The sequence below is a fragment of the Grammomys surdaster genome, unplaced genomic scaffold (assembly GCF_004785775.1).
Source record: "Grammomys surdaster isolate TR1022 unplaced genomic scaffold, NIH_TR_1.0 125982, whole genome shotgun sequence".
In the NCBI taxonomy this organism is placed as follows: Eukaryota; Metazoa; Chordata; class Mammalia; order Rodentia; family Muridae; genus Grammomys; species Grammomys surdaster.
The window spans coordinates 4,776,238-4,798,116 of record NW_021620798.1 but is presented as its reverse complement, the minus strand read 5'-3'; the positions used below and the strand labels follow the sequence as shown (position 1 = coordinate 4,798,116).

General features: G+C 39.4%; 1 protein-coding gene across 1 annotated transcript; it reads right to left on the bottom strand.

Annotated features, from left to right (window-relative positions):
- Nucleotides 1–763: 763 nt before the first annotated feature.
- LOC114609767 (EKC/KEOPS complex subunit LAGE3-like) lies at nucleotides 764–2,098 on the bottom strand. Its single transcript, XM_028754148.1, has 3 exons — nucleotides 1,709–2,098; nucleotides 1,231–1,359; nucleotides 764–1,062 (listed from the first exon to the last, which is right to left on the bottom strand). Exons 1-3 carry the CDS (start codon nucleotides 2,053–2,055, stop codon nucleotides 918–920), a joined length of 621 nt encoding a protein of 206 aa, XP_028609981.1. The 5' UTR covers nucleotides 2,056–2,098; the 3' UTR covers nucleotides 764–917.
- Between the last annotated feature and the right edge of the window lie 19,781 nt (nucleotides 2,099–21,879).

Here is a 21,879-nt window from a genome sequence, read left to right as displayed (position 1 = left end):
TGCTTGCACCTAGAAAGTGACTACTCCACAGATGATTCCCAACAGGATCACAGTAAAATTATTAGTTATTGAGCAAGATGAGAGCTTTTATGTGTGTCTTCACTCAAGCCTCATAGTAGAGGGAGCAGTGAGGACACTCAGAAATGCATTAACTTGCACCCAAAAGTATTAAGAGTAAATAAAAAGACTGACAAAATTCAAGACAGAATGAAAGAAACAAAACAAAACAAAAAAAAGGAAAGGTATTCTGATTCAAATGGACAAAATAAAAATAGCTTTACTAACAGATATTTACCTAGAGAGGAAATCTGGCTGAATGAAGAAATCAGTTTGAAGAACTGAGTGGCTGGTGATGCTTTTTATAGTATTTTTTTAATTAATTTATTTGAAAATGGGCTGTAAAAGTGGCTCCTCTGTTGAAAAGATTTCCAAGTCTGATGATGACTTTAATTTGGTAGTAAGAACCCCCATGGTGGATGGAAGACTCACAAAAGTCACCCTCTGAACTCCAGGTTGGTGTCATTTCACTTGTGCACACACACACACACACACACACACACGCAAACTCACACATGTATACACACAAGTATACACACTCCATGATACTAGTAAAAAATAAAATATTCATTTCTCCCATTTCCTAATTGCTAATTGCCTTGGAGGATAAGAAATCAGAAACACAGACGCTCCCCTTCCAACTAAAGGACACAATTGAGAAACCTGAAGATTTCTACCATAACTCAAAATAAAAACAGTAACTCAGTGTTATTTTCATTATCTGACTTTCAATATTCACTCCTCCAGTAACACTGACTGATAGATACAGTGTGATAGAATCAAAACAGTGAATATGAAGGCAAAGGGACAGTTTCCCAAATCATGAAATGCCTTTGCCTTGTGTTGTGGGTGGTAACATATTAGAGTTCATTATTTCTTCCTCTTCCTTGTTTGACAACAGCCATAAACACTGGGCGTGGGATTGTCCTCATCACAAGGGAAAGTTGGTCAAGGAAGGCATTGATGGATGTTCGGAAGAGAACAGGATCTTCAGTGGTCCACCTACTAAAAGTAGAAAGGAGAAAACATCAGGAGAAAAATGAGGAATCTGGGCAGTGTCCTCATACTATATCTGCTTACTTTTAGTCAACCAGAGTCTCCATTACAGCACCTAGAATACCCATTGCCTCCCAATCAAAGACCACCCTCACTCCAAACTCTTGGAGAACTGACACAGTGAGAATAGTGTCATTCACAGTGAACTCCTGCTGAACCATCACTTGCTGGTGCTGGACATTTGAGGCCAGGGTTCTGCATGCAATGTTTGCCTCCACAGCGGTCCGGAACGGCACTGTTACAGAACTGAAGGGAGTTGTAGTTAAGGTTTTCACTACTGAATTTCTTTGTGCATTGGGTTTGATCACACCTCTGAGGTTTACTTTTGCATCCTGTAACTAACACCCAAGGAAACTCACAGCCGTTTCCTCAGTGGTTTTGGTGTTCCACACCCTATAGCCTTCACAGATATACTTGGTTCCCTATTCTGCCTCTGTAGTCTGCCTCAGGATTGACTATCTACAGCATGACTTTTCCGTCTCCTTCCCAGTAAGCTATAAACCTCCCCACAATAAGTCCCCTCTCAAATCATTCTTGGAGTTCTGTTCTTACTATGTTGCTGTACCCCTGTTAATGTGCTCCTCATAAAAGATACAACTCCAAGAGTCGACTTCCAGCTGTTGTTGCAGTATCTCCACCGGGTCCCAGTATAATTGGTGCCTGTTCACCCTGAGGAGCTATGGCTGCTTCTTCCACCACCACTCTTGCCTCTAACGGGTTCCTTGCGTCGAGGCTACCTGGGGCAGCCTGGCTACCAAAATCTTGGGCATGATTTACATGTGGAGAGTTATCACGGTTATTCTCTGTTTCAGAATGATGTAAGCTTGCTTCAGATCGATGTGAGCTTGTTTCAGTATCACGAACTCTGGATGTGTGCTGTCCATCCTCCCCTTCTTCTTCACCACCTGCTCTACAAACTTTGTCCCCACTGGGATCCTGCATGGTTAAGTGGACTTATCCACCCAGAGTTCCCCTGTAATACTACCACCCACTCACCTGTTGCTAACTGAGTGGGAGCCCCGCCCTTTCAGACAAAGGGCCCCATTGTGAGGCTCACAGTGCCCCTGCAAACAGGATCTCGCGAGAGGAAGAGGATATCGCGAGAGAGAAAATATCACGAGAATAGGAGAATTTCATGAGAATTATAATCTCTCCATAGATAATGCCCACCAAAGTAAAGATTGATTACCACTCTTTGATACAAATGAAGTGATCATAAAATCCTGCAAGTTTTCTAGATTATAAAATATTAGATATAGGGATCATAGTATTATAAAGCAGAAAGCAACACAGACGGGGATTCTGGCTTTATCTCTTTGGGCAAATTAAAGGAAGTCTGTTTATGTCTTTCTTGAAACCATGAAGCAACAGCACATAGCAGATCATATTCTTATGTGTAATGTAGTTCATGTTTTTCTTGTATCTTAATCAGTGATTTCTGTTCCAGGGAATATATAAAACATAACCTATCTGTTCTATAATACATATTAACAGTTAAAATGACCAAGTTTCTTTATTTATTGTATGTTTTGTTCTTCAGTAATTTATTTTTTATTTTTTATTCATTTTATATCCTGAGCTCAACCCTATCCCTCTCCTTCCAGTCCTCCCTACAAATCTCTCCCTTATTACTCCCACCCTTTCCCCAAATTTGGTACCACCTCACTCTGAGACATGTATTTCCAGCTAGAGTAAGCATATTCTATCTCTGTGAGGCCCAACGAGGCAGTCCAGATACTAGAAGGGGGTACAATGATGGGCAACAGAATATGAGACAGCCCTTGCTCCAATTGTTAGGGGACCGACATGAAGACTAAGATGTACATCTGTTACAAATCTATAGGGGACCTAGGTCCAGCCCTTGCATACTCTTTGGTTGGTAGTACAGTCTCTGTGAGCCTCCATAGGCCTAGGTTAGTTAACTCTGTAGATTTTCTTGTGATGTCCTTGACTCCTCTGACTTTCTCACTTCTATCCCCCACTCTTCTACAAGATTCCCAGAGCTCTGCCTGATATTTGGCTGTGGGTCTCTGTATCTGTATTATATCCTCTATGGAATGAAGCTTCTCAGAAAACAGTTATGCTATGTTCCTGTCTGCATGCATAGCAGAAGATCACTAATAGTGTCAGGGGTTGGCTATCTCACATGGGATCAAACTAGGGCAGTTATTGGTTGACCATTCCCTCAATTTCTGGTTCATCTTTACGTTTGTACATCTTGTAGGCAGGAAAAAGTTTGAGTTGAAGGTTTTGTGAATTTTTTATGACCCCCCTTTTTCCCTGAAAGACCTTCCTGGCTATAGTAGGTGGACACAAGTCTCTATATTCCCCACTATTAGGAATCTCAGCTTACTTGGCCTTTTTTTCTCACAGCTTTTAATATTTGGTTGTTCTGTACATTTATAAGTTTTGATTATTATATGGTGGGAGGATTTTGTTTTCCGGTCTAATCTAATTAGTGTTCTGTAAGCTTCTTATATATTTATAGTTATCTATTTATTTAGATTGGAAACATTCTCTTTTATAATTTTGTTGAAAATATTGTCTGGTCTTTGGAGCTGTGACTGTTCCCCTTACATTCTTTATTCTTAGGTTGGGACTTTTCATTGTATCCAAGATTTTCTGGATGTTTTTATGTTAGAAACTTTTTAGCTTTAGCATTTTCTTTGACTAATATATCAATTTCTTCTATCATATCTTCAATGACTCTGATTCTCTCTTCCATCTCCTGTATTCTGATGGTGATTCTTGCACCTGTAGTTCCTGCTTTTTTTTCCTTGGTTTTCCATCTGCAGGATTCTCTTGGTTTCTGTTTATTTTTATTGCTTCTGTTTATATTTTCAGATCTTGAACAGCTTTATTTATTCATCTGTTGTTTTTTCCTGTATTTCTTTAAGGGATTTATTTGTTTCCTGTTTAAAGGCCTCCTGTCTATTTGATCATAGTTTTCTATTATCTCCTTAAAGGATTTATTCATTTCCTGTTTAAAGGCCTTTATTACTATTTTTAATTAATTAATTAATATCACTAATGATGTCCCCTGTGGGTATGTATTCTGCCTTAACACTGGGGTTCTGGGATACTGCTCAGGGAGAGAAAATGCAGGACCACTGTTAGCCTATGTTCCTCCCTTGCTATCATGGGATGCCAGCTCATGTGATACAGTCTTCCATTCAAGGGAAGTTAGACATAGCCTATGATAGGAGTCCTAGACAGTTTTGTGCCAGGTGAGAAATGGCATGAAATGAACTGGGACAAAGGATGGTTCTCATTGCCCTGGGCACTTAGACACCGCTGCGAACCACAAACATTTGAGAAGTAGGAGGAGGTCAGAGATGACCCTGGGGCCAGGGGAATCTGGTTTAGCTCTGAGTAAGTGTCAGGAGTGCAGTAAGGGCTTCTGTGGGAGACTTAGGTGGTACAGCCTAATATTGACAGTGGCTTCCCCCATGGTGGTGCCTGATGAGAGAGAAAGTCCTTGCTTATCCACCCTGTTTATTCATGGTTCAAAGCATGCTTAAGACTTACTCAGGGTGGACAAGAGTTTAAATAGCTTTCTGCAGGAATATTCAGGAAGGGAAGCTTATTGGCCAACCCTCAGGGCCCATCTAGATACCTTATTAGCATGGAGAATTTTGGGCTCTACACTCCATGACCAGTTGTCATGGTCCTATTAGTGGGGTACTGTGGTCACATGTTCCAGGGCAGGAGGCAGGTCAGGAGCAAATACAAATTCCTATCATTCTCATTTATGAGAATTTATGAAGTTCCTTAATCTACTCATCCTTACTAGGTTTTTTGTCTAGTTGTCATGGCACCACTTGCCCCACAGTTCCACTCCTTGTAATTTTCTTGTGCTTTGGTTTTGATAGAATATCTAGGGTTTGGTGTAGTAGATTTTCTGTACTCTGAAGCTGCCATATTACCCTGGCTTTTGTTGATTGAGCTCTCATGTTCTCCATTAATCGTTTGCTTGTCCCTGAATATTCCTGATGTAACAGATGTGGGGGATTCTAGCCTATTTTGAATGTTCCTGTTTAAGCAGGTCTTCGGTAATTAGCCTTGTGCTGGACAATGGCACTACAGGGGGACACTGTGATGCTCAGAGCAGCTGACTTTGCCCCAGATGAATAGGAGGACAAGGGAATATGCAGAGGGAAGTGATCTAGCCTGGTAGTTACTGGTTCTGTAAGCCAGGTGAAGGTAGATGTGGAGTTACCAGGACAATGGAGCTCCTAGGGGATAGCATGTGACTCAGAGTAGTTGGGAGTGCCTTATAGGCCTCAGTGAGCCCATTTATTATATTTCTAATTATTTAAAACAAATTTTAAATTTAAGTATATTTTGATCCTATGCCTCACTTTACCCATATCCATCTAGATATTTTCCTCATCTCTACCTTCCAAACCTTAAGGATTTTTTTCCAAAACAAAACCCAATACAACAAGAGAAAAAACCCAAACCAAGAAAACTTCATAGAAAAACAGCCACAAGAAAACAAAATGAAGAAACAATATCACCAACCCCCCCCCAAAAAATACCAAACTGTATCCAAATGCACAAACACACACACACACACACACACACAAACTTACTCAAGTATGTGTATGTGTACATGCATGCATGCATACACACAAATATGTAGAGTCTATTATATGTTAATTGTCTACTGAAAAAGAGGCCTATCTGGTAGTGGTTGTCATATTCAATGTCACTCAATTGTAGAGAACTGATTTTTCTCTCTCCCAGCAGATATGACACTTCAGTTGTTAACCATTACCCTAGTGGCTTAGTTTACAATCAACCAACCAACCAATGAATACTTCATTCACTCATTATGTAAAAATTTAACAAAATATAATATAATACAATACAATACAGTACAGTACAGTACAGTACAATACAATACAATACAATACAATACAATACAATACAATACAATACAATATAGCAAAGCCCATAACATTGAATTTGGCCAAGACAAATTAACAGAAAGAAAAGAGGCCAAGGGAACACACAAGAATCAGGGATCCATTTGTTTGCACACTCGGGAGTCCCACAAAACCACTGCTCTGTTGTAGTGCTTATGCATACTGTGTCCCTGTCTATGACGCCATATGATCTTTGATCATACAGATTCAGAGAGCCTTGTTTTGTTGTTGTCTTCTTCCCATGTAGCTCTCACATGCTTTCTGTCCCTTCTTCCCCTGGTTATCTGAGTTCTGAAGACAGGGATTTGATGAAGACATCCTGTTTAGGGCTGAAGGTTTCAAATCTCTCACTCTCTGTATAATGTCTGTCTGTGGGTCTTTATATCCCCCTACATTCTTCAGGAGGAAACTTCTTTGAACACATATATTAAAGATACAAATTCATATAAGTCAGAAGAAAAAAAGGACTTATTTGATTCAGTAATCACTAAATCCTGCTTGAGTAATCCTTACTGATGAATAGTTTTATACATCTCTTTCAACATCTCTATAGTCATAATCTAACTTTAGTGACTAGCTTCAATTTTATGGGTATATAGGCTGACATGCATGCATATATAATATTCCTGATATCTTAAAAGTTTTACTAGGCAAATTGTTTGAGCAATATTGATAAGCAGAAGATGAATGAATTTAGTATATGAGAAAATGCTGATAAAATAGAGTGCTTCTTACAATTATTTGATTTTCATTACCCAAATGGTCTGTGAAGTTCAAGGAAAAATATCTAAGAAACAGATAAAATGTACACGTAAGCAAACAGGCTGCCTGAACTTAAACGATTCAATTTCTCTTGTTCTTGGAGAATTTATTCCATATTACTATTTGCCTAGTGCTTAAGATCACCCAGGACAAGACATAGAACCCAATAAAAAGTTATGTCCTGAAATTGTAGGGCAGTGTCCATTCTCTCACACATATACTTCCATCACATTCAACACAGATTTGATTTCAAATCTTGGGTGTTTAAGCAATCAGAAGTGCAGTTATCCATGTTAGTGTGCTGCAATGGGCCTAGTTTGTAATGCTCTTTTGTTAACATCTTTCTTACACTTCAGAAAAAAATAAAGCATATATGAACTTTCAAGCAAATAGATAAAAATAACAAAATGTTCACTAAATTCTATAGTTAAATTTCCAGTGTATGACTCTGGTAAGGATTTAAAGCATGAACATTTGTTAACACACATTAGTATAATGCCAGAAAAATATAATGAGCTTAATAAGTCTCTTTCTTGATTTCAAGTAATTCCTCTCTAACCAGGAGATTTCTATCTAATTGACTAATGCTGCAAGATAATATGTTCTCTTATGATAAATGATAGCAGACAAGCATTTGTAAATGTGTAAGTAGGCTCTGGAAATTAGGTGGACCATGAAGATTGAATTCTTGTTAAATGAGAGGCAATGTTGTCAAGACTATTCAAATGTTTCCTTCTTTCATACATTCCTTCTTCCCTCCATTCTTCCCAATGTTCTTATTAGGGTTGAATTGCTTATTATGAAAAATCATCATGTTTGCTGAGAAATCAATAACAAGAATGATATCTTGTCGCACCCACCCTTGTCCAGCAAGGATGGCGCGGCACATGAGCTCTTCTCCAAGCAGTTTATTCAGGAAACTTGAACAATCTTCTTCTGCCTCGGGGAGTCCCTGTCCACCAGCTAAATACTCTATGGGCAGCCTACCCAAGGAAGCCAAGTGGGACACGCGGATAGGTACATATATGCGGAAGCATACCTGTTGAATCAGGCTTAGCCAAATAAGGAGTTGTTTGTTTCAGAGAGCACTCGCCATCGGGCTGACAGTAGGCGGAAACCAGCGCCATCTTTAAGGCGGGGTGCATTGCAGCTCTCTACAGTTCCCCCTTTTTCATTTTAAATGCAACTTCCCCCAGTAAGACAGAAGTGGACATTGTACTAACCCTCCCTGGCTATTGCTATCCAGGTAGTGCTAGACACGTCCAGTACCGAATTTTTTCCTGAGGCAGGAGCTACGATGGGAGTTGTTAAGAGAAGGGCGGTATGAACCCACAAAAATCAGACATGCTCTCCTCGAGACCGCTAACTGCTCACAGTGTATCTCAAGTGCAGTGCCTTGCCATACAACCTGAGCATGACAATAAATCAGGGCTTAATGGCTGTGAGCCATGCCTGAGGGGACTGGCCGGCTTCAATGGCAGTAAAGGCTTGAATCACCATGGCCGCTTGCCACTGTTGTGTCACCCTTAACCTGCAAATGCAACAGAGGCCCATCATGGAGGCAAATCCCATGAGTACCGCCAAGGATCCTAAACCCGCCCACTCCTTCAAGTGATCCACAGCTGATGCAATCCACATAGTCAGTCCTTCAGCCAGAGATAGGTCCACTCTCATGGAATTAACATGGACTATTGTGAATCTCAACTCCCTCAGAGTTTCTTCTAATTCCAAGGTACAATTCTGTAATAAGAACTGTGACAGTGTTTTAGGCATTTTTGCTGCATGGGTAAAATTATGATACTGTATAGAGGTAATGCACAGGCCAGTCATTTTCCATTCACATCCTAGCTGCACCAGTTGCCAAAGGGTATCCACTTGTTCCTGTACTAGGTCAATTCTCTGATTGACCAGCATTAATCCTCCCTTTATTTGAGAACTGATGGAAGCTTGCACATCCAGGGCAGTAGCCACATTGGAGGATAGGTTATTCAAGGTCTCTGCAGTTTGTATGCAACTGGACAAGGCAAGAGCCGAGGCAGTGGCAGTGGCGCCAATGGCCGCTATGGTAACAGCGGCAACAATGGCTGCCGTGATGCCAAAATCTCTTTTTTGTCTAAATAGTTGTAGGCTGCTAGGAGCCTCAACTGGCACTGGCACATAACGAGGCATATAAGTAATAATGGCAAACGGATAAAGAGTAGCATTCCAGCATAAGGTATAAAAACATGTTTGAGGAGTGCATTGTATCTCTCCCTTAGCAGAAACACTACTATTACTGACTAACCACAAGAATGGGGGCCAGACACACACCAGGGTAGGTGTTAAAACAGTCCTGCTCATTTCCTGATAAGTAACCTGGTCCGTCTGCCAAGAAAAACTACCAGATGAACTTCCTGTTCCTAACTTATCAGACATACTTCCTTTCCAGTCAAAGCTTAAAACTCCTCTACCAAAGCTACCTCCGCCCAACATGGCCAGGGGGGACAAATCTGTACAGTTCCTGTTAACACCACACAGAAGCCACAAATCAAAAGGATTAACACTACTCTTATCTAGATCCACAGCAGTAAAATTGGGGCCAGGATGGGTTGCATTAAATTCTACGCTAATATATGGGGAAAAGGAAAAATAATTATGTACAGACCATGTGGCTTTTCTGCTCTGACAGCCTGTCCATGGAAGCGGGCCACTTTCTTCCATGACTCCCTGGCAAAAAGGGGCCCAACATTGTTGAGCAGGAGGAAAAATATGGCCCTCCCGGCTGGGCCACCAGGCTGATAGGACAGATGCATTAGCCATCACATCATGGCTAGTGCCCCAATATGCTTCTTCCAGCCATGCAGCAGATTGATTATAAATTTTAATGCAGTCAATTGCATCTGATATATTTCTAACCATGTAGAAACACAGACTGCCCTGTAGTTTTAGGCTTCTATTACTTTCCATGCTACTAAATTGGCTATCATAGGGTAAGTAAGCCATTCCCAAGCTTCTATTGGTGTTAAACAAGTGAGGGAACACTTGTGCATTGTACATCACCAGCATCGGTTTTGGGAATACCGATAGGATCCCCCATCTCGGCTCTGCTATCCCTGATGTCACTGTCACCATCATCATCACGAGCCTCAGGAGGGTCTTCATGGCGAACCTTCGGCACCAGGCGCTCAGCCACCCACACTGGATCCAGTTGGTTCTGGGGAAAGACACAAACCGAACCTCGTGCCCATGTCAGCACAGGATCAGGCCCTTGCCAAGAGCCTGTCAAGATATCTTTCCATTTTACCATGCTTCTAGAGGGGCCATGAGAATTCGGATGTCTGTCCGCAGCTGAGCGGCCATAAACATCCAAGTTTAAAAAGTTTAGGGTAAATAGGGCTAGAGATATTCTCTCCTTGGGTGTATGGCCTTGGCCTATTCCCCCTTTTTGTTTCATCAAACATTCTTTTAAGGTGTGATGAGCATGTTCTACAATTTCTTGTCCTTGAGGATTATATGGTAATCCATGATTAAGTTGTATCTCCATCTGTTTGCAGAAGGAGGCAAATGACTGAGCCGTATAGGCTGGTCCATTGTCAGTTTTTAGCTGTTGTGGTTTCCCCCATGCAGCCCAGGGTTCTAGACAATGTCCTATGATATTGCGAGCCTTTTCTCCAGTCAAAGGTGTAGCATGTATGATACCTGAGCAGGTATCTACAGACACATGAACATACTTTAGAGTCCCATGCTCTGAAATGTGGGTGACGTCCATTTGCCAGATTTTAAGTGGTAACAACCCCCTAGGGTTCACTCCTACACTGGGTGGATGAAGATGGACCACACATTGAGGACAATCCAGGACCACCTGTCTGGCATCTATCTGTTCTAGACATGTGAAATTTTTGTTGTAAAGTTTTTGCATTCACATGGAATGATTGATGAAATTGTCGGGCTTGTTTCAAGGACGAGCTCAGGAAAATACATTCCATCCTCGTCCACAGATCGACCCTAGCATTGCCTTCACTCAACGGCCCAGGTAAGCCTGTATGTGCCCTTATGTGCTGAATAAAGAAACAGTTTTCCTTTGCCAAATTAACTCTTGTAATTCTTGAAGTAGGGCATGTACTGTGTTGGTATATTTAATAGGACCTGCTATTTCTAAGATTCTTACTGCATTAACAATGTAGGCTGAATCAGATATCAAATTAAATGCAAAATGACAATTCTTAAACACCTCCACAACAATATTCAATTCCACAATCTGAGGTGAACCCGGTTGAAAGTGGAACAACACAGGCTCCTGTTTCTCTGTCATGTAGGCTCCACAACCTGTCTTGGAGCCATCAGTAAAGATATTTGTCTCCCCCTAAGGGGTTGTGCAGAGGTGATTTTCGGATAAATCACTGGGTGTTCCTTAAGAAATGTCAGCAAAGGATGTTTAGGATAGTGATTATCAACCATCCCACTGTAGCTACACTGTAAGATTGCCTAGTCATCTATGGTGCCACACAGGATTTCAGTTCAATGGTTAGAATAGGGTACTATAATACTGGCAGGAGTAAATCCAAAAAACTGTAAACATTGTTGAATTCCACTTAGGGCCAGAGAGGCAATTGCAGTGGGGTAGTGTTCTATGGATTTACCTGGAGAAATCTTTGGATAAATCCATAATAATGGGCCTTCCTGCCACAACAATCCCGTGGGTTGACCATAGGTAGCACGCATACACAGCATAATGGCTGCCCTTCTTGCCATCTCTGTAGAAAGGCATTTTGTAATCTGTCTTCCCCTTTACATAGAGCCTCCCTAGCTCCTACTGTTAGTTGCCTAGGAGAATCAAGTGCGGAATCACCTATTAAAATATTATATAGGGGCTTTAACTCATGATTTGGCAATTTCAAATAGCTTCTTACCCAATTAATGTCTCTTAATAACTTTTGGAAATCATTTAAAGTCTTTAACTTATCTTTTCTTAACTCAAGTTTTTGTGGTGAAATCCTCTCAGGACCTATTTTTGTTCCCAAGTAATTCACTATCTTCTCCTTTTGTACCTTTTCAGGTGCAATAAATAAGTTCCTTATTTTCAACAGTTGAACTAATCTTTCATAGGCTTGGTCTAAGACACGATCATTTTTGGCTTCCAATAAGATGTCATCCATGTAATGTAGACATCTTAGCTCAGTATACTCTTTTTTTAATGGTGCAATGGCCTAGCCTACGAACAGCTGATACATGGTAGGACTATTGGCCATACCTTGAGGCAACACTACCCATTCTAACCTCTGATCAGGCTCCTCATAATTGTAGGATGGTACGGGAAATGCAAATCGTTCACTATCTCTGGCATATAGAGGAATGGAGAAAAAACAATCCTTGATATCTATAACTATTATACGCCACATGGCTGGCAAGGATGATAATAACGGTAGGCCTCATTGTACTGGGCCCGTGACCTGCATTTGTTGATTTATAGCACGTAGATCATGTAACAATCTCCACTTCCTGGACTTCATTTTTATTACAAAGATGGGAGTGTTCCAGGGAGACACGGAGGGCTTTACGTGTCCTAAGGACAGTTGTTCAGCCACCAGCTCTTTGACAGCCTTTAATTTCTCAGAGGAGAGTGGCCACTGAGGAACCCAAACTGGATCCTCCGTTTTCCAAGTAATGGGGATTCCTTCCCCAGTGGCCCTTAAGAAAAACCCAGCCGCTTTCTTTTCTGTCTCTGTTGCACAGGGATAGGATCTGTTCATCCCTGCTAATATTTCCCTTTGCCATATCCTGGGGTGTAGCCCATATCCTGCATCATGCACTGGGCAGTGACAGAATACTCATTGCTCAGTTTAAAGCCCAAGTCTTTTAACAAGTCCCTGCCCCACAGGGAGATAGGGTGCTCTAACACAAAAGGTTGCATCATACCAGAGTTTTATGAGGTCCCATTTGTCAACTCATGGTCTTAGAGCACAAGCCATTGGTGCTCTGTTAAGGAACTTTTCTCCTGTGCCTATCTGTTCCAGGCTTTTCCCCAGTTTCTCTTCTATTAGTTTCAGTGTGGCTGGTTTTAGGTGGAGGTCCTTGATCCACTTGTAATTGAGCTTTGTACAAGGAGATGAGTATGGATCAATTTGCATTTTTCTACATGCTGACCTCCCATTGGACCAGCACCATTTGTTGAAAATGTTGTCTTTTTTCCACTTGGTGGTTTTAGCTCCTTGGTCAAAGATCAAGTGACCATAGGTATGGGGGTTCATTTCTGGGCCTTCTATTCTATTCCATTGATCCCCCCGCTTGTCTCTGTTCCAATACCACACAGTTTTTAACACTATTGCTTTGTTGGACAGCTTGAAGTCAGGGATGGTGATTCCCCCAGAAGTTCTTTTATTGCTGAGAGTAGTTTTTGCTATCCTGGGTTTTTTGTTATTCCAAATGAATTTTAACATTTCTATTTCTATCTCTGTGAAGAAATGAGTGGGAATTTTGATGGAGATTGCATTAAATCTGTAGATGGATTTTGGCAAATTAGCCATTTTTACTATATAAATCCTTCCGATCCATGAGCATGGGAGATCTTTCCATCTTCAGAGATCTGCTTCAATTTCTTTCTTCAGAGGCATGAAGTTCTTGTCATACAGATCTTTTACTTGCTTGGTTAGGTTCACACCTAGGTATTTTATATTCTCTGTGACTATTGTGAAGGGTGTCATTTCCATAATTTCTTTCTCAGCCAGTTTATCTTTTGAGTAGAGGAAGGCTACTGATTTGCTTGAGTTAATTTTATATCCAGCCACTTTACTAAAGTTGTTTATCAGGTTTAGGAGTTCTCTGGTTGAAGTTTTGGAGTCACTTAAGTATACTATCATATCATCTGCAAATAGTGAGATTTTGACTTCTTCCTTTCCAATTTGTATCCCTTTGACCTCCTTGTGTTGCCTAATTGCTCTGGCTAGGACTTCCAATACTACATTACATAAGTACGGGGAGAGTGGGCATCCTTGACTAGTCCCTGATTTTAGTGGGATTGCTTCAAGTTTCTCTCCATTTAGTTTGATGCTGGCTACTGTTTTGCTGTATATTGCTTTAGATATGTTTAGGTATGGACCTTGAAGTCCTGACCTTTCCAAGACTTTTATCATGAAGGGGTTTTGAATTTTGTCAAATGCTTTCTCAGCATCTAGTGAGATGATCATGTTGTTTTTTTCTTTCAGTTTGTTTATATAGTGGATTACATTGATGGATTTCCATATATTGAACCAACCTTGCATTCCTGGGATAAATCCTACTTGATCGTGATGGATAATTGTTTTGATGTGTTCTTGGATTCGGTTCGCTAGAATTTTATTGAGTAATTTTGAATCAATGTTCATAAGGGAGATTGGTTTGCAGTTCTCTTTCTTTGTTGGGTCTTTGTGTGGTTTAGGTATGAGCGTAATTGTGGCTTCATAGAATGAATTGGGTAGTGTATCTTCTGTTTCTATTTTGTGGAATAGTTTGAAGAGAATTGGAATTAGGTCTTCTTTGAAGGTCTGATAGAATTCTGCACTAAAATCATCTGGTCCCGGACTTCTCTTTGTAGGGAGACTTTTAATGACTGCTTCTATTTCTTTTGGGGTTATGGGACTGTTTAGATGGTTTATCTGGTCCTTATTTAACATTGGGAACCAGTATTTGTCTAGAAAATTGTCCATTTCATCCAAATTTTCTAATTTTGTTGAGTATAGGCTTTTGTAGTAGGATCTGATGATTTTTTTAAATTTCCTCAGTTTTTGTTGTTATGTCACCCTTTTCAGTTATGATTGTATTAATTTGGATACTTCCTCTCTGCCCTCTGATTAGTCTATTTAAGGGTTTATCTATCTTGCTGATTTTCTCAAAGAACCAGCTCCTGGTATTATTCATTCTTTGGATAGTTCTTTTCGTTTATATTTGGTTGATTTCAGCCCTGAGTTTGATTATTACCTGCTGTCTACTCCTCTTGGGTGTATTAGCTTCTTTTGTTCTAGAGCTTTCAGGTGTGTTGTCAAGCTGCTAGTTTGATACCAGAGAAGGCACAGCTTACTGGCTACCAAAAAGATTAATGAAATAAATAGATACCCCCACAAAGCCAGGCCCAATCATAAATAAGATGAATAACAATTGATATCCAGGGAAGAGAAGTCTCCCTGAGAATTCCCTTCTTTTTCCTTTCCAGGGAAAAATGAATCACCTGTGATATCTGCTGTTAGAAGTTCTAATCCAGAAGCTGGCCTTTGAAATTATACTACTCAGACCTTTGAAGAGCCACTGACAAGAACATCGAACAGCTAGAGACTGACATAACTAATCTGAAGATATCCCTCATCTCACTGTCTGAAGAGACCTCCTAAAATCGCAAAGATACTTAAGGGATTCGATTTACTCTATCACAATAGAAAAGGCAGTGTACAGCTCTTGACTGTGTACAGCTCTTAAAGAAGAAGGTTGCCTTTACGTAGACAAGACAAGAAGGGTTAAAGAGAGCATGAAATAGGTCAGTGAAGGCCCTGAGAAAAATCAGAGAGAGAAAGAGACTGATGAATGCTGATACAAGAATTGGTTTTCAGCCTCTCCAAGATTGTCAACCCTACTTCTTCCCATCTTGGGACCATTATTTGGGTTCTTTTTGCTTATTTCTGCTGGTTCCTGGGCCTCAAATAGGCAGACTCACTCTGTGATACAACAGATAAATAATTTGGTAGCAAAACCTATTCAGATATATTATTATAAGTTAGCTATGGAGGACCACGAGACTCAAGGTGAGGTTGTTACTTTATACAGCGTGTTTCCAAAACCAATCTCCACCCAACCTAAAAGGAGGGACTTCTGCCCCTAGACCAAGCAGAGAGGGGTCACCCAGAACCCCCTCTGACAGTTGATCTGAATTCTTGCTTAGGCTGTGAGGCTAAGCACTGCAAGGAAATATAAATCAAAGATAAATATATCTCTCTGGGTTCCCTGAGGGACAAGCCTGACTGCATAGGGGTTAATGTCAAAGGTATCCCCTCTCCAGGAAAAAGACATTGGGATGGGTATGGCTCTCATGCCTCACTGGACAAAGACAGAGGGACCGGAGCCATTACAAGGTCCCCTTCAATTACTGGAGCTCAGGTCTCTATCCCTGCCCTCGCAAGATTAGAATTGCCACAGCCCTTCTATACTTAGAGAAGGGAGGGGATATCGGGGCAGCCCTGCTTACACACTGAAGGCCTAAAATCAACCATAGGCCTAAAATCAGCAATAGGCCTGTCATACATGTATACTGACACCAAGTCTTGGGTCTCAGTGGAAAAACATTGAAACAGATGACTATAAGCTGATGTAAACAGGAAGCTTTTGTGGAAATCTATAAGCCTGAGTAGTCATAGACCTTGTAAATTGGTAGCCTTGGCAGACAATACCAACTTAGATAAGGTCAAGGAGTCATAGGCGGAGTCATAGTGACTTTTCCTCTGTACCTTCACCCAGTTGATACCCGGTTCTGAAGATATCTCTATTCCTCCTGAACACCCACACTCCAGTGTCATTCCCTTCCCCACATCCTGCCTTTCTGTGTTTATAACCCCTGTGTGAATGAATTACGATTTGAGAAAAAATAAATGATAAAATAAAACCTGTTAAGATAACATCCTTGTCATCATAATATAAAACCTCCATTACCAGATACATACTGTGAAAGCTATCATGTTGTGAAAATCTAGTATATAAAGACACAAGGCAAAAAAAAAAATTGAGAGAGTTCTACTTGAAAATATTATAAGGAACTTTCAGAAATTAGTTCTGTATTTATGCAAATGAGCAGAGAATTGGAATATTCTTTATTTTTATCTACTGAGAAGAAGGCATCAACAAATTTTCTGACTATACTCTAATGAGACCCTAAACGGGAAAATATAGGTTAATCATATTTATATTCCTAATGAACAGAAGATTTATACTATAAATATATGTTAAGTCAGATGTTTATGCTAATTTATTATACACATCGATATACAAATCATGTATGAAGTGGTATTGAAACCACCAGAATTAGATCATCTTGTTTTATGCTACTTCCAGGAACATAACTCAGTAAAATTATGTAGATTTAGACTTAAGAATCATGAAAGTGCTTAGAAGTTTTAACTCAACTGTTTTTTCTCTATAAAATTCATTTTTTAAAAAATGATTAATGAATCACAATTCATTAATGAACCTCAATCTCACAGAAATATACCTACCTATGTTATCAAAGATCTGGGATTAAAGTTGTGCAACACCATGCCTGGATACCTTTATAAAATTAATTAGGAAAAACAGTACATGTGAAATAATCTTTATAGTATATTTTAAATGTATACATAATTTAAAAAAATAAAGTTTTACTCCAATAATAATTGTTTAAATTATACCTATAGTCAACTGAATTTTATGAGGTAATGAAAGATTTGGATTGAGGTTTTTGTGGTACTAGAAGCAATGCTCACATTCTAGACATATGTATGTGGCAGACCCTCAAAAGCAATTAAGAGAAAACTATGGCATTAACAAGCTAACAAGCTAAACCTCTCCCTGTATGTAGTTCAATTATTCTAAGTTTGCATAACAGAAAGACATGGGCACATCCATGTTTAATGTAGCATTATTTGCCAAAACAGCAGAGATATATAAACAGGTTTCATGTCCATGAACAATTAAATAGATAAGCTATGGTATAAATAAAAATTGAGTTTTATTAAGCTGAAAAGAAGAAAAAAATCTACTATTTTACAGGATAGTGAATATAAGTGTAAATTTTCATGCTAAGGAAAAGAAACCAGGCTCAGACAAATACCACATTTATTCTCAGTTTCATCTGAGCTGACTGTAATTTTCTGGGGCAAAAGGGAATTTAATAGGCTTGGGGAGCAGAAAATAAGAAAGAGTAATTCAAGATAAAAGACAAATATAACATTCATCTTCTGACACATACATACACACAAATGACCATACAGTAAAAGGGAAATATTTGGGAAGAACAAAGAAACAAAGAGTAGAAAGGATGAGTAAGAGATGAATATGATGTAAGAATATAATATGTATGTATGTTATTTTTTTTCCTTTATAGAGAAGTTAAAATATTGCCATGAGTGATACAAAATACTTTAGATTTTTGAGAGTATTGAGACTAATAAACACTGTGAGATCTTTTGAAGTTGTGTTTAAATTGTATTAAAATTAAACATACATATTTATAATTATATATGATATATGATTGCACATGTATATTTATTTATATATTCATATAATTTCAATATAGGAGGGGGACTATTAAGAGAACTGTACTATTTGGAGGAAGGAATAGGGTTGAACAAAGTATATTAAGGACAACAAAGTGTATGTATTACAAATAAAATATGAACAGTTTAGGATGGAATGTATGTATGAAATGAGAACAGACCTTAACATTTAGTATATTCACTTAAAAAGAAGTTTAAGCCCTATTGAAATATCAAGGAATAGGTTATGTAGGAGCTTTAAGTGGTTCTTAGGTCAAGGTGACACCATTCTCATTAATTAATTAATGTTAGTTTTATGGATCAACACAACCCAGATTCTTTGTTGTAAAATTCCTTCTATGTGATTAATTGTTCTCTTCAGTAATGTGTGGAGTCCTAAACTGCAAGACCACTATACAATATGGTCCCTTAACCTATCAGCCTTCTGGTAAGTTACAGCCTGTCTTTTATCCTTATCAATTAACTCTAGTTCAATCATAGCATCAGAAGATTGGCCAAAGCAGCAATAAAACTGAAGTCATTATTCTTAATATACTCTCCTAACTCCTAAAAGTAATACCTCTTCATATCTTAAAGCAACATATGACAGATGATTCTCTTTATGAAGCATGTGAGAGGCCAGGATGTTGTAGCAGGCCATTGTATGCAATCAAGAAGGTAAAGCCTGGGTCATTGTGGAAGCTTCAGAATGTTAAGAGATGACAAATCTGTGAGACATTTACCAAAAAGCTGCATACCTGGAATGGAATCATTCCAACAGAGAGAGATCTATGGTCCAAGCAGCAAAACTAGAGGATTAAAGGCATGTAAGCCCTTGACACCAGATATAGAGTTATAGGATTTGATATTTCCCCTGATGAGTTTCAAGGTTGTATTGGTATTGTATATTCATTATGACTTAATTCCTTACTTTTGGAACGAGAGTGTATAGCCTGTGACATTTTATATTGAGGATATGTAAATTGCTTTTCTATGTTATTGTTTAAGATATTACATAAACTATGCTATATTTAAGATATTGCCATGAGTGTCAGTTTTGACAGTTTTGAGACTTTTAAGACGATGAGAACTTTTTTAGTTGTATTAAATGCATTTCTTATCCTGAAATGGTTAGAAGTTTATGGTGGGCAGGGAATGAAATGGGATAGTTGAGATGAAAATTATCCCACATATAGGGTGATCTGAGTGAGAAACTGTATTCAGGAAAAGCATATGGGAAAAGATAGGAAGGGAAAGTGGTTTTGTTGGGTTTTGATTGTTTTGCTTTTTATAAGAGGTGTGTGTTGCAGAAGGGAATTGTGACAGAGAAAATAATTTTTGTTTTGCATATCGGTGGGGGGTGAGGAAGCACATAAGAGCAGCCATTTTTCATGGTGACTTGAAATCAGCAAACATTTTTCTTAGCTTTGAACTTTCACCATCCACTTTTAATTATGTATGAAGTTAGCTCATAAGAAGAACAATCCCATCTGGCATCTCACTGATATCTGCCATTCTGAAATGATACAGGCTACAAACATTAAAATGACTGGTCTCCGTCTGAATATCTTTCTCGGAACAATGAGACACCATACCTTAAACTTAGGTTTGCCAGCAAGAAACAACTCCAAACAACAGTATGTCATGGGTAGTTTATGAGTTATTAAGACACGTCTCCTAACAATTCTGTGAGAGGAAACACTCTAATAAGAAGTTCAGACAATCTGGTCTTAAAAAGGGGAGAGCAAAATTTTTCTCAATTTCCCATCAACAAACCCTTTATCCCCTCTGTCTGCCTCTATGTGGATGTTCATGCATGCACTCACTTACCCCCTCTCCTCACCACCCTTGTGTTCCCCTACACTTGGTCATCCAGCTTTCACAGGACCAAGGGTCTCCCCTCTCATTGATGTCAGATAAGGCAATCCTCTGCTACACATCCAGTTGGAGTCATGGGTTTTACCCTGTGTATTCTTTGGTTGGTGGTTTAGTCACTGGGAGCTCGGTGGGGGCGGAGGGGAGTGTCACATTGGTTAATATTGTGGTTCTTTCTATGGGGTTGCAAACTCTTTCGTTCCTTCAGTAGTTCCCCTAACTCCTCCTTAGGGGTTCCTATGTTCAGTCTGATGTATGTCTGTGTATATCTACATCTGTATTTGTCAGGCTCTGGCAGAGCTTCTCAGGAGACAGCTATATCAGACTCCCGTCAGCAAGCACTTCTTGGCATCAGCAATAGTGTCTGGGTTTGGTGTCTGTATATGGAATGGATCCCTAGGAGGGGAAGTCCTTGGATGGCCTTTCCTTCAGTCTCTGCTCCACTTTTTGCCCCTGCATTTCCTTTAGACAGGATCAATTCTGAGTTAATATTTTTGAGGGGTGAGTGACCCCATCCCTCAATTGGGGGCTGTGCCTAACCTCAGGACATGGTTCTATCTGCTGTTTGTTGGATATTTCAGCTAATGTCATCCCCGTTGTGTCCTGAGAAACTTGCTTTCCTGGCATCTGGGACTTTCTACTGTCTACTCCCAGTTCTCCATGCTCCCACTGCCACATGTAACCTCCTTTCAACTTCCTGACCCTCTGTATTTCTCCCATGTCGCCTTCCACATATGATTCTGCCCCCCTTTACACCCTCTCTCCCTCTCAGGTCCCTCCCTCCCTCTAACTTGAGTGATTATTTTGTTCCCCTTTCTAAGAAGGACTGAAGCATCCACACTTTGGTCTTCCTTCTTGAGCTTCATACGGTTTATGGGTTGTATCATGGGTATTATGGTCTTTTATTTATTTATGTATTTATGTATTCATTTATTTGTTTATTGGCCAAAATCTATTTATCAGTGAGTACATACCATGTGCGTTCTTTTGTGACTGGGTTAACTCACTCAGGATGATACTTTCTAGTTCTATTCATTTGCCTAAGAATTTCATGAAGTCATTGTTTTCAATGGCTGTGTAGTAATCCATTTTGTAAATGTACCATATTTTTTTGTATCCATTCTTCTGTTAAAGGACATCTGGGTTCTTTCCAGCTTCTGGTTATTATAAATAAGATTTCTATGAACATAGTGGAGCATGTGTCCTTGTTATATGTTGGGGAATCTTTTGGGTGTATGCCCAGGAGTGGTATAGCTGTGACTTCAGGTAGAACTATTTCCAATGTTCTAAGGAAGCACCAGCCTGATTTCCAGAGTGGTTGTACCACCTTGCAATCCCACCAGCAATGGAGGAGTGTTCCTCTTTCTCCACATCCTCACCAGCATCTACTGTCTCCTGAGTTTTTGATCCTAGCCATTCTGACTGGTGTGAGGTGGAATCTCAGGGTTGCTTTGATTTGCACTTAAAATTATACACAATACTTTGCATCAATTTACATACAATCTCTGAACATACCAATTTCAGTATCAATTTATGAAGCTAATACAGTATAAGTGGGCAAGAACAACAAAAAAGGAGAGCTAGATGAAATGTCAAAGCAATTTAATTTGCATTTTAATGACAGATAAGTCTGGTGAACACTTTGTAGATATTTATTAGATGTTTCCATCTTTTTAAAGAATTGGTTAGGCTCATAACTCATATGTGACTGGTTCATTTGTTTCCTCAATTAATTTTGAAGGTCTTTATATATTCCTAGTAATAATCCTTTGTCAGATGTATAGTTGATAAAGATTCTCTCCTACATTGTGAGCTTCTTAACTTTAACAATTGTTTCTTTTAACTGTGTACAAAGCATTTTTTTTTTTGCTTTAAAAGTCAGGCTTGTCAATTATTGGCCTTAATTTCTCAGTTACTGGAATCATTTTTATACCCCTATATCTTGTAACGTACTTTTATGCTTTCTTTTAGAA

Coding starts and splice junctions, on each gene's coding strand:
- LOC114609767 (XM_028754148.1), bottom strand. CDS start 2,055: ATGCAGGATCCCAGTGGGGACAAAGTTTGTAGAGCAGGTGGTGAAGAA. Junction 1,360..1,708: donor GGAAGTCGACTCTTGGAGTT/GTATCTTTTATG, acceptor AACTCCCTTCAG/TTCTGTAACAGTGCCGTTCC. Junction 1,063..1,230: donor AATGACACTATTCTCACTGT/GTCAGTTCTCCA, acceptor TTCTACTTTTAG/TAGGTGGACCACTGAAGATC.